The 13,642-nt window shown below is 35.9% G+C and overlaps 1 protein-coding gene across 1 annotated transcript; it reads right to left on the bottom strand.

Annotated features, from left to right (window-relative positions):
* Positions 1-324: 324 nt before the first annotated feature.
* Positions 325-13,342, bottom strand: LOC140154223 (phosphatidylinositol N-acetylglucosaminyltransferase subunit A-like). The gene is made up of 13 exons (XM_072176825.1): positions 13,163-13,342; positions 10,342-10,432; positions 9,096-9,161; positions 7,828-7,950; positions 6,355-6,530; positions 5,258-5,373; positions 4,451-4,558; positions 3,850-3,956; positions 3,278-3,360; positions 2,450-2,535; positions 2,069-2,196; positions 1,178-1,333; positions 325-683 (listed from the first exon to the last, which is right to left on the bottom strand). The coding sequence occupies exons 1-13, from the start codon at positions 13,177-13,179 to the stop codon at positions 531-533; spliced, it is 1,410 nt and encodes a 469-aa protein (XP_072032926.1). The 5' UTR covers positions 13,180-13,342; the 3' UTR covers positions 325-530.
* Positions 13,343-13,642: the final 300 nt, after the last annotated feature.

Below are 13,642 nucleotides of genomic sequence, written 5' to 3'. Positions count from 1 at the left end.
TTTGTGGTCCATGCTACTTGTACTTTTTAAGATACAAAGGTTTAAAGTTGGCCATATTTTCACAATTTTGTGTACAATACTATGGGGCTCTCCCCCCCCGGCTCTCCCGCCCCGGATCCTCCATTGACACATCTTACATATTGAAGTATAAATCTCAAAGTATATGTCCAATTGACTTGGGGTTTTTGTATTTGACAAAGAACATAATTATCTACAAAATGACACCAAACTTTCTACAATAGGTATTATACTTTTGGAATAAACCAAACTTGAAGTGTGAAGAAAGCGTTTTTCATGTTACGGATCCTCCATTTTTGGGTGATCTATTTGTGACATGCGACCATATGAACTTCACTTTCAAATTGTTGTTGTTGTTTTTGATTGGAACATACTGCTTCTCAAAACATGTTAGATAAGTTCTGAAAAGATATACTCCAAAACCCACACTTAAAACAAATGACCAATTAAGATAAAGAGACTAATGTCAAATTATAACAACCCTGTGGTCCAATAATGATGTAAGGTGTAGACTATCGTTTTCTTGGCCGTAGTCTAGGTAACTGATACTCCACAGTTGTTTGTCCGTGAGGCAGCCGTCTTCTTGGTAATAATTGCACATTTGGTAGGCCTTTTTGGTTAGATTGAATTGAAGGATGAAGCAAGTCAACTGCAATATCAATATCCTGAAAACACATCAAAGAAAGTGAAATAAGTGGACCTTTATAAGGCAAAAATGGTGCCCATTACAGGGCCTAAACACAGCAACATGAACCATCCCTTTGTATTATACCAACTATTATAGTTAATACTCTGCGTGCTAAACATAGGCTTCAACATAAAAAAAATCCAAGATTTGAGATATTTTCTGAAAATATCAAGAGCTATCTTAAGAACCTCTGAACCAATACTAGGCTTGTTTGTACTCATAATGCATAATGCTGATTCTAATGTCATGGAAATTTACAATTCTGAAATTTTTGAAGTTTTAAATTTTTTTGAAACTTGTTGTCTGCAGTAGACAGTCGACACCCATGTGGAGAGAGTTAAACAATTTTATATAGTGAAAAACTATTTTGCCATGTCTATTGTCACTATCTGTGCTCTTCATGTTTTATGTACAGATGGCTTCTAATCATCTGATATTTGTCATTATGCATAAATTCCTGCAATATCATACCTTGCGAGGTACCATCCATTCTAAGAAGATGTAAAACAAATGATCGATAACCGCTAGAAAGATGATAAAGATGCCTGCAAATGGCCCACAGTGACAGAAACGCTCAAGTCTTTCAGCTAACTCTGTAGTAGGATCATCAGCAATGCTGTCATATACCTGACAAAATTACATCAAGAAAACAATCAAATAGAGTGACAGTATAAATATAAATAAACTGTTGTTACAACTTGGAGGCTAAAATCCTTGTTAAGTGAGGGGTAAATCCCCACCTCATTTGATTATGCAAAACCTGATGCACTTTGTTTTAAAGTAAGTTCCTATAGCATCTCTGTTTTAAATATTAGCTTTGAAAACTCTCTTTTGTCAAAAATCTGATTCCAAGACCCACTATCAAACAAAACACACACCCTGCCAACATTAATATGGCTGGACTATCCCTATCTAGGAGTCTTAATTATGTGCTGGCCATAGATGTCAACATAAAACATCCTAATTTTGAGATATTTTCTCAAAATATCAAGAGCTATTCCAAATATGAGTATGAAAATGTACAATTTTGAAATTTGTGAATTTTTAAGAAACTTTGGAACTTGTTGTCTGTATTCGACGCCAGTGTGGAGAGGGTCGATGAACAGAAAATATGACCCAATCTGATCCACTCAGGCTAAAGTCAGGAATTTTGAAAATTGGGTTTTACTGCCATTAAAAACTTGCTCAATACCTACAATTACTGATTACACAGGTCTCTTGAATACTTGGTTGCAAAGTTACTGACATTTTATATGTCCATTTTCTTATGTTTTTTTATTGTTTTTTCTTCTCACTTTTTGCTAATATCTAGTTTCATTATTGCCAACTTTAGCCTGATTGGACCAAATCACAAATACTTACCTGTTCAGTTCTTGCAGCTACATTCTGCCATGTATAGATGTCTTTCATTCTAGTATATATATGTTCAGGTGGTAAAACTGAATTGTTTCTTTTCCTGGCAATCGCTTCATTTAAGGCTTCCACTAGAGCTATATGACAAAGGTAAAACATAATATAATGTTTACGAGTGGATATTCATACGTAGTGGCAGATAAAATGATTAAGCAAAAAATAGTATAGTGTTGAAGTTAAATTCTTTAATCATATATAATGTTGTAGTCCATTATGAATTAGATATTTTTACTGTAGGTTTGTCTCTTTCATATTTCATTTGCTTGTAGATATGACTGTTATAGGATACAATGCCTTACAAAACACATTTGCTAAGACTGGCTTACTTACATTTGACACTGGGCTCAGCCAAAAGAATAAGATCCTCTGGAAGAACTTCCGGTACACCCCCAACTCTTGTACTAACTACCTGTAAACTAACCAAGATAAAAGAGGACATATAATGAGATTTAGAATTAGAAAAAATATATATATAAATGTTGGCATTTATACAGTTCCTTTCATGTGTATCAAAGCACTTTCAATTTATTCTGCTGTAGTTAGAATGTGTCATGTCCAAGGCATGCTCACACCTTTGGTGGTGCTCAATGGACAATATTCATAAGAGCTCCACCTTTCAACCCTGGGTAGAGAAAGGCAAGTAAGGTAAAGCGCCTAGCCCAAGTGCACAACACGCTGTCACCACTAGGCCTTGAACTTGTAATCCACCGACTACAAGGCAGAGCCCGTACACCCCTACACTATAAAAATAAACACACACACACACTATTTGAACACTATATTCAAAAATAAATATAGAGAGCAGTCAGTTTTCAAGACTCCTAAAATCTTTCATTTTATACTGAATGACAAGTGCTGTTTTTAAAGGCATGAGTCTTCAGATTTGTAGTTGGCACTTTATTGGATGAAGATGAAGAATTATATTATAGTTTTTGATCAGACAAAAACTTTTAGTACTAAAATCTCATTGGGCCAAAACTCTGACCTTACAATCATACTTTATGACAAGATTCAATTTTTGTCAAAAGAGAATGCACTTTTCTTTAGTGGATGTTTATATAATACTATAATGTACTAAATCCACATACAAAAAAAAACATATACTAACATTAAGTCTTTCGTCATAAATATTTTGTTAAATGGAAACAGCAATCTTACCCACAGCATGCTGCTTCCACTATAGCTATACAGAAAGCTTCAGTTAATGATGTGTTCAGAAATATGTCACCTTGGTTTAAAACCTGAAAAAATTCAATATATTGCATCATTTAGTGTTATCACTATCTATTCTTAGTGCCTCTACATTATTGAAAGTATGTTTTCCCTGAATGCTCCTCCACTGTGGCGCAACAAAACAGGGATGCCAGCTGGCCTGAAGTCACTTTGCCTGAAAAAACATGCAAATTGGGGCTATAAAGCCTCAAAAAAAAGGCTGATAATAAATAAAAGCAGAAATTTGGTGTAACAAAAAGTAGGAAACCCTACAATGGAAGGAAATCTGGCATTCCTGAACAAAAGTTTTTGTAGAATGGGTATGGGCCTTTACATGCATACATTCAGTGAAAGTAAATTCAGAACTCAATAAAGATGGTGCTACATTGGAAATAAAGTGTGAACTCATTCTTAATAGGGTATGAAAAGAAATACTAAACTAATAATGTTGGTAAGCATATAAACTATGTTTTCCTATTTTTTACCAATGCCATACAGATACCTGTCTGGTTGCTTACATTTTTGACATTGCTATGTTGTACTGCCCCAAGCATAGTGACTCTATCCTGCAGCTGATATTGTTCTCTGACTTCTTCTATATCTATCCATTTTGGTCCATCACCACCTACACAGTAAATAGAAACACAGCTTTAAATAAGAAATGTGGGCTACTTTAAAAAAAATTGCACAAAATATTTTTGTGAACTGGTCCTCTCAATATTTATCAAGAAAGTGACAACAATATATTTTTGTGTCAACAATAATGGATCCAAATATTTTACTTTGCAAATTGACTTCCAAAATTACTTTATCGAAATGAAGCATTCGAAAATGTGCTATTTTAACATTAAAATGGGTCATAATTAAGACAACTGTCTGTCATCTATAATGGGTCAAAGGAAGATTTGAGCAAGGGGGCAACTCAACCCCCAGTATGTACACATCGACACAGTGGGAGCTTTTAAAAATAACAATATGATGCATGGGATGCCAACACATTCATTAGCTAATACAAATTTTTAAATGTTTAAATATAGGGTTGCTAGAATGAAATTGAAGGAAAAATATATCAGGCCCCAGACATCAGCGATTTTCCCATTAAGAAGTGCAGAAACTTACCAATAAGAAAGTCGACATCATGATGTTGATGGCAGATTTCAGGTATAATACTAGCAAGTAAATCCATGCCCTTTCTGTAGACCAGTCTACTTACTACAACTATAACAACTGAAATAAAGCATGATAACATCATTAGCATGGCCATTCTTCAGGCGTACAGACCTTTAAAGGGTCAGTCAGTCTGACCTTTTTTTTGGCAAATGACCTTAAAAATCACCAAAATCTATATTTTGCAATACTTTGAAATACAAAAAAAAAATCAGTTCTTTTAATATAATTAAATAGAGAGGGCTCCCTTTATGTATATCCCTCAGCTCTCTTTTCATGGCCATCTCAGGCAATCTATACCTAATAATGGATCTAATAAATGTTGAATTGTGTTACATGTGGAAGTTCACACTTGCCTGTGTGGATTCAAGTTAGGCATCAGAAACAAATTTGTTTGATCTTTGGATCGACCAGCGATCCTGCTTCGATGGTTGTTATTAATGAATATCAACTAATTAATCAGAATTAACGTTAAATTTATATTGGTTACTATCACCCCAGGCACAAATTACTATTTTATCCCAATTAACAACAGTAAATTAATTGATTTCATAAATTATAAGGATCGACCAAGCATCGATGATCGATCGAAAGATCGAACCAATTTGTTTCTATCGCCTTATGTATAATTGTAATATCTCAATAACCCAATAGTACTGAAGACTTGAATTTACCCCATTTTTTCTGATAGATAAAACAAAGCAAAACCAGTGGTGTCTTAACATTTAATTATATATTTGAATAAATTACATTACTCACTTCTTTCTTGGCTCCTTTTTGTGACATCTGGTATAAAAACAGTAGCATCTACAGCATTAGGAATCACAGAGACAAGATGAGGCTGAAGACTAGCTCGTAACACAGTATTCTCCTTACTATAAGAATGTAACAAAAGAGACCAACACAATTGATATACATACTATGACTTAGTGGTAAGTACTGGGTAAGTACTAACTAGAGGGGGCAAAGCCACCCTTGCCACCTCTATCTGGTGGCTGAGTTGGCATTCTCAGGCTGCACTCTATACAATACTGAATCTTTGGGGTTCTGATTAGATGGAATAAACAAGGTGGTTTCTGTTACTGAGTTTTGGTTGGTTAATGATTCATTGTGTCATCCAGACTGTTTTATTCAATAATGATCTTGTAATCAAGGAGAATATGTAGTACACACCCTTCTTTATTATTTATACACTTTATGTATCACAAAACTCTGATCTATGCAGAGCCAGATTTACCATTGGGCCAGATGGGCCCGGGCCAAGGGCCTCAAATTTTTGGGGCCCCCAAAATTGCCCTTGCATCTTCCTTTTTAGCCCGAAAAAAAACCATGTTTTGGGCCAAAATTGCACAATTTTGCACGCTTCGCATACAATGGCCAATTTATATAACAAAATTCACCTTCATTTTGGACTAAATTGACATTTTTTCGCACCTTCGTGCGCACAAATATCATGCTAAAATCTATGCTCATCTCACTCTAAATCCTATATTGTAATGCTTCTGCCGCCACCGTCGATCTTATACCTAAACCAAGCATTGTATTCCTCACGGTGGGACCTCCAATTGACCTGGCCCAAGGCCCCCAAAAAGGTAAATCCGGCCCTGGATCTATGGTCATAGATGATGCCCAATTGATATGTATTTTGTTGTTTCCATCATACATACAAAATTATCATGCATATTCCAGTAATCATAAGTACAGCTTTGTTTCAGCAAAGCAAATTACACAGAAAACCCCTGGAAAGACCAAGTAGCTAGTAAAAATATGAAACATAAGTGACCATTTTTGCCCTATATGAAACATATTTTGCTTAACTTCATAACCAACATCTGTATCAGAAAACAATAGCTCACCTGGTATGAGAAACACAAATCACATGATTGACATTAGCCAATGAGAATTTGAGTATCTTATTGGTTATTATAGAAGAGCCATCAGCAAATCCAAATAAGGAATGATCAGTGAACACTGTGTGGATCCCCATGGTCTTGGCATGAAACATGGCCTCATGAGCTAAAGCTGAAAAAGACTGAAATCATAATGTACAAATAAATTAGGTTTGGGAGATAAATTCTGGAAATATTGAGCTGTTAGTTACGGTATTACACAACAAGAATTATGAAGTGCAGAGAAATGTCCTCCCCAACAAGAATTATGATGTGCAAAAAACACAAAGCTTGTAATGATGATAGATTTGAGAAAAGTAACAGTGTGATCATTCATTCATTCATTCATTAAAGGTTTATTACACAATTGTCATAGCAGTATAAAAACTGAAATGCAACAATTTTACAAAAGTATACACATATAAAATATTAAAATACATAAGTATAAATGCTAAAATACAATGTACATATAAATACAGCAAAAACATGAAGAAAAAAGCAAATTACATAGTAAAACATCCACACATTCATTTTCACCCATTCATCCACATGTACACCCCCACACACACCTCTGCATCCCATTTCCACTCATAAACTATCACTACCACAAGATCACACCCACTGACCTTACACACCACTTATTCAAACTCTTTCTCTACTCATGCACTAGTGACTACATACTCAAACTCCTTCTCGGCACACACATACTTTCATAAATGCTCTTAGCCCTGAACCAAGTTTCATATGAGATCGCTAATCTAAATATGTCACTTTGGCTTTTAAGTTACTAATTTCTATGCACCTTTTCTAGTTAACATATTTCATTAACTTTCATATTGGACAAATAAAGGACAATAATGTACATTCAAATTCTAGTTTCACTTTACAGCACTAAGTTGACTTATTTTTATGTTATCCAGGATAAGTTGTTATTCACTATCAATATAATTATTCTGTCAGTGGCCTCTACATTACACATCACCAAACCAATGCTCCAGACATGTGGTGTCATGCCAATGAAATTAAAGAACTTTATGATCACTAGCAAAATGGTACAGTGGTACCTAGTTGAAATCCATACCCCATCCCCCTATGGAAGACATAACCTTAAAAGGGTGTAGATTTCAAAAGGAGTCACACATTCAGGTAACCCCATTTGAAATTTTTTTGTGCAGAAGACTACAGTTATGTCTTCCATAGGGGGTGTATGGATGTCAACTGGAATAGCCCAATGCTGGTGCCTTCTCAGACAAATAACAAAACACAATTGGCTATATGAAGCAGGATAGTGTAACCTTAGCTCTTCTATATTCATAAAATATAAACATTGCTAAAGTTATTCAACCACTTTGAATTGTCAGGTTTCTTGAGCTTGCAACTTCCTTGAGCTTGCAACACTGCTGAAATTTGCTTCTAAAATAAAATGAAAGTCAAACTTACTGAGTGACCATGAACAATGGTAATCTTTTCCCTTATCAAGATGTATCGGACTAATGGTAAACTTGTAAATAGCGTTGGTAACACACACTGGTTGTAAAATGGTCCCATTGGTAGGTAATATACCTGAAAATGACAAAACCCAAATGAAATCAACTATGCATAATCACCAACTCAATTAAAAAGGGAAGATTCAGCCTCTATCTGTGGGCACAGTATTGCTTTCCACAAAGCTCCTCTGTGGACATTGTACTATGCCATTGGAAATGAGGCTATAAATCACACAGAATGTAATGTGCATCAAATACAACAGAAATACAGACATATAAATAATCAATACAAAAAAAACCTCTGACGATACTTTCATGTATATTTGGTGTTAAATTGTAGCCTGATTCAAGGTATTAGCCAGAGAGGTGTCTTTAGGGTGTCCAAAATGGTCAAAAATATATTATTCTACAAAATCAGGGTATCCACTTCCTATTCACTCCATTATAAAAATCAGAATTTTAGGGTGTCCAAATTGAAAACAGGGTGTCCAAATGACACCTGGACACCCCTCTGGCTAATGCCTTGGCCTGATTACTTCTTTCAAGACTGTTTATTGTTGCCAGTTATACAAATTTTTTTACTGTTAGCCTCTGACATCAGGCCTTATATTATAAGCCTGCACCAATGTTCCTGGTGCTATAGTTTGTAGTGTAAAATATTGGACACACCAGGAGCCAAACCTGGGCAACCATGGGGCAAAAAAGCCAGGGTGTCCCATTACACATTGCCCCTGTCAGTCATTATACTATATAGGGCTTACATAGCATCATCTGAAAAAGCAGCGAGTCCAAAAAACTAGCAAGACAACACCACAACCACGATCAGCTTGCTAAATTGTTCCCATAATGTCTTTTATTGTGTAATCTGGGTTTATCATTCATGTAAAAAATGCACAGAATTTAGCCTATCACAGATAGAAATCTTCTATTGAAGAATTATACCACTTTATTCTGTAAGCTGCTAAATTCCTCAAGGAAGTCTTTACACTAGTTTTACTCATGAATATCTTACACTAAGGATACACTGTAAACTGGAACAATAAATAGCAAACTCTAATCCACACCAAAAGGGGAAAAAGCTGAAACTAATAAATATGCCTTGAATTGTCACACTTAGCACCAGCTGGTCTAATCAAATTTAATTTGACTGCTCAAAACAGACTGAAAATATGAACAGCCAGCCATGATAGTTTGTGATTTTGCAAACATTATTTAACTTACCTTTAAATTATTTGTTACATGGCGAATTCCAGAACGCTGACCATATGCATGAGTTATCACAATTATCTAGAATATAATAAGAATGAACAAACAAATAATATTGCTATAATGAGTGGTACTGTTAGTAGTTTAGTCGCTAAGCATCATCACTAGCCAATTGAGTTCAGTAATAAGAACAAGAGTTCTAATTAATAGTATAACCAGTTGGGCACAGGGGATGCCCCCACCAACAAAATAAGGCAAAATGCTATACTAGTCAATAAGCACTTAGTAGATTAATGATTTTGGTTCTGCCCATGTAACTGGCAGTTAAAGCCATATTGTAACATTTCCATAAAAATACATTAGTACCGGTATTTCTTTTCCATAAAATGTTAGCTTTTATTGTCAGATATGTCCCCTTTTAATTTTGAGCCGAACAACTAAGGTAAAGCAAAGAAAATTTGAATTGTGCTACAGCAAAATCCTTTGATGTGTGTATACCATCCCGCACGCCATGTACGTACTGTGTTATAAACATCGCATATAGCGTTCAACTAGTATTTCCATCGTAATGATTTAACGACGGTTCCTGCCTTTTATTCAAAATCTCGGATTTTGACAAAACTACAGCACCTAGAATCTTGATTCTTGCAGGGTATGTTAGTTTAATAAAGTAAATTATAATAATGTAAATAACTGAATTTAAACATTCAGGGCATTATCCTCAGCAAATGTTACAAAATGGCTTTAACCGTACTGCTGACTACTGCACCATAAGTAAGCCCCATTTGTATTGTGAAACCAAACTTTTTCAAAAAAAGGCATCGACAGGATTCAAATTTCATACAACATGGATCAAATTTTTTAACCTAGCTTATCGTTTTCCATCCATTTTTCTCTCGGATCTAGATCTACTTCAATTAGAAATTGATTTCCGAGGGTGCACAATAAACAACCCTTTTTGAACATTTTTATTGACACCGAGGCACATCACTTTATATTTTAGTGAACCTCATTTGATCATTGGGTGAATTTTCTAGTAATTTTACAGAATTTACAACACAACCCAATTCTCTATGACTAGACTTGCACATTTGATGTATTTTTGCAGGCCTTTTGATATTAAAATGATGCATATTCTGGCAAAGCAATGCTAAATTTGTCTTTGATGTAAGTAGCAGTATGAATAGCTGGGATTGGTGAGATCCATCATAAAGTAGTTGCAGGTCTCCAACTTAAAAATGTATATGTTTTTTATTCTTACCTTATGTCCTCTGTGCAATAGACATTGTGAAAGCTGATAAATGTGACTCTCTACTCCACCAGTATTAGGGAAGAAGAAATCTGATGCCATGCTGAAATGACAAGTCAACATTATAGACATTAAAAACCCAAATTAAAATCTATGACAACCTAAGGCAGTGAAAAATAATTGTTTGATCAGAGTTAATATCACAGAATTAGAGAAGGAGAACTGGGACTCCCTAATACCACCACAACGGCCACATACAATCGCGCCGTCAGCTATGGGGAGAAGATTGGGGTATTCGGATCCTTGCCGACAGTGCGTGGAGATGAACAAAAACAATTCTGCGTCTCATCTTTAGCGTAGATGTATCATGTGCAGGTCGCATCAAGTGCGTCTCTCAAATGCAACCATCATGCAATTCCGAGGGCATTCCGAGGGCAACCGAATACCCCCAATTTTTGCTCCATACCTGTATCAAGATGGCGGTCGATTGACTCAAAAAATACTGCCCATCCCCCCACCCACCCCAGCAATAAACGTTATAACTTAAAGGCTTTATAAAGTTCAGTAGGGGGGCTGGCATTTTATTCGGAAGGGGTCCCAAATATACTGGGGGGTCATAGAATTTTTAAATAGGGGGCACAGCATCATCATCCCTATATCTTTGTGTCAAAAATTGCCATGATAGTACGGCGACTCCTCTCGTTTTTCAACAGCTACGCATGGCGATTTAATTTTATTCGAGATAGGCCGAGCGACTCAGACTAAGCATACACTATGTACCATTTACACGATATGAGATACCACAGAGCCTGCCACAGAGTTTCTATTCTATGTTTTTACGATTTGCGCATGATCAGTACCCCATATGATACTGCCATTATAAGAAAATTCGATTTGTTGTCAGGTAAAACCCAGGTTTTGTTTCCAATACACTAACTCGAAAAGCAATACACTAATAAGCCGCAATGGCTGTTTGCTGCGGATTTATTTTACTGCATTTTATCCATAACGATTTTTAAACCGTTCATCAAAATTGTGATATATTCAACTGTTTGAGAATTACAATTATATAAAGGTGCTTTCACTGCTGTATTCTCTCGGCCGGGGCCACGTCACATCCATTCATGCATTGGCGTGAAAACAACTTATCGCATATTTTTATTTGCAGAGAGTCGAACCTAGCACAATAGTGTGATAGTTTGTAATACACTCCAGAGTTCAGTGAACGCGAATGTTGTTTTCACTCCAGTGCTATTGTCAGCCGGTTTGTGCCCGGATGTCCGACCGACAAAATAGAATATTAAATCACAAGTCTATAATACAATGTACATGTAAATATCGACACACTACATGTATGCCACTTTCTTTATCTGCGTCAATAATAGAATATTGATTTCAATCGAATTGAATATGTCTCCATTTTGAGTTTGTACTTCCCCACTGAGCGATCTAGCGATCGATTTCTAGCCAATCAGATAGGACTCCTTTTCTTGCGTTCGGTGAAATACCAATCGCCCGTCGCTCACCAACGGAGTATTAAGTCTTAAATTAAGTTTATATAGGGTGTCGACACTGTGGGGGGTATAGGCTGGCGACTCAAATTTTCCTGTGTTGCGCACACATTTTTTAACTTCACAATCAAAATGTGCGTACCACAATCTATACCTAATGCAAATTTTTTTACTCACTCCGTGTGCCTTCTTTACACTTACGATAAAAATTAAATGTTAACGCGCTCCGCACACTTTTTTCGCTCTTTTAAGTTTTGGCGCACTCTGCGCCTAGGCTAGTGCCGTACTATTACGCTATGTTTTGTATTCGGCGAGGATGACGATATTTACATCCTGAACTTGCAAACGGCCACAATGTGTTTTACTTTTTATTTTTCACCCCTAAATAATCTTGTATAATTCCCTGCAATACCCTATATGTGACAATAACTTACTTATCTCTCGAGCGCAATACTTCAAGCTTCTGGATGGGCACTGAAATGTGCAAAAAAAATCCAATTTCTTGCGCTCTCACCCTTCGAAATTTCCTGCTCATCGCGAATCTTGTTTGTATGGACAACAGAAATAAATATGGCCGACCCCGCATTTAGCATTAGTCTTCAACTGCTACGCACGGTCATAATGAGAAATGGCCATTTCGTTCCACTATGTTTACTAGCTTCAAAATCGGGGCCGGAAGACTTAGGCTAAAACTAACTTTATACTACATCGCTAAGCGATAGCGATTTTTTTTGGGCCAATGAGGTAGACCACTTTTTGTTATATTGGAAAAAGCGCGTATCTCATTGGTCAAGTACTGATCGGCGATGGAGTATAAATTCAACTTACTACGCATGCTCATATGCCAGTTTAAAAGTAAATACTCGAGCATGCGACGAGAGAAACTGCGCTGAAAACGTAACTACAAATTGTTTTTTTTTAAGGAATGCATTAAATCGATTGTACACCCAAACTTCAGTATTATATACAAGCAACAATTTGGAGTGGTTCATATAAATGCAGGTGAGACAAATTCAACAAAAAGTGACATAAATACGGTGAAATACCACCATGGACTTTAGCATCAATTGTAACCACTTCAGTCGCTATACAGATGTTGTATTGCGACTGATTATTCGGTCTACGCCTAGGCCTAGGCTTAGTTCTGCTGGCAACGGCAATGAATAATTTGGGGGCGGTTACTGACATATTTGGGACCCCCCCCCCCTTACACAGACAGTAAGCATGGAACTGGAAGCTCATTGTACGGTTGTGACTGTGAGATAAAACATTTAATTATCACCAATCCATCATGATCATGCACTAAACAGACAGTCACTAACCAGATATTATGCCTCATCCTGCACGACGACTTCACTGAACCAATGTGTAAATTATTACACCCCTCTGATCACTGCATTAGTGTACATTAATATTTCAAATCAGTAGTTATTTTGTGTAGTAGTCGACAAAACATCGTTTCCTAAAAAAATACTCATGGGCGCAGACATCTTGGATTTTAAGCTCCTCGATCATTACTACATTTATCATACAACAAAGTTTACAATCAAACAAATCAAAATATTCAAATTTAATCAATTATTTAATAATTACCATCTTCAATAATTATATGCGAAAATATGTCAAGTTCTAATTTTTTTATCACAGAAAATAAAAATAAGAATGTAGTAATATTGTACGAGGATAAGAGGTACCTGTTTGCGAATTAGAGTAAAAATTCCAATCCCTAAATTATATGCTAATTTCTTCAGTAAAATTCATAATAATTCAATATTGGCCACTTTGGTGTAAGCCATATTATC

Source organism: Amphiura filiformis, chromosome 6, assembly GCF_039555335.1.
Source record: "Amphiura filiformis chromosome 6, Afil_fr2py, whole genome shotgun sequence".
Classification (NCBI taxonomy): domain Eukaryota; kingdom Metazoa; phylum Echinodermata; class Ophiuroidea; order Amphilepidida; family Amphiuridae; genus Amphiura; species Amphiura filiformis.
The sequence above is the reverse complement of the archived record's forward strand: the minus strand, read 5'-3'. Positions and strand labels throughout refer to the sequence as shown.

What these genes read in the sequence shown, in the direction of transcription:
- LOC140154223 (XM_072176825.1), bottom strand. An exon ending in CCATTGTTCATGGTCACTCA is followed by an intron (nt 6,531 to 7,827) that starts GTAAGTTTGACT and finishes TTATGATTTCAG; the next exon opens with TCTTTTTCAGCTTTAGCTCA. An exon ending in GTGGAAGCAGCATGCTGTGG is followed by an intron (nt 2,536 to 3,277) that starts GTAAGATTGCTG and finishes TATCTTGGTTAG; the next exon opens with TTTACAGGTAGTTAGTACAA.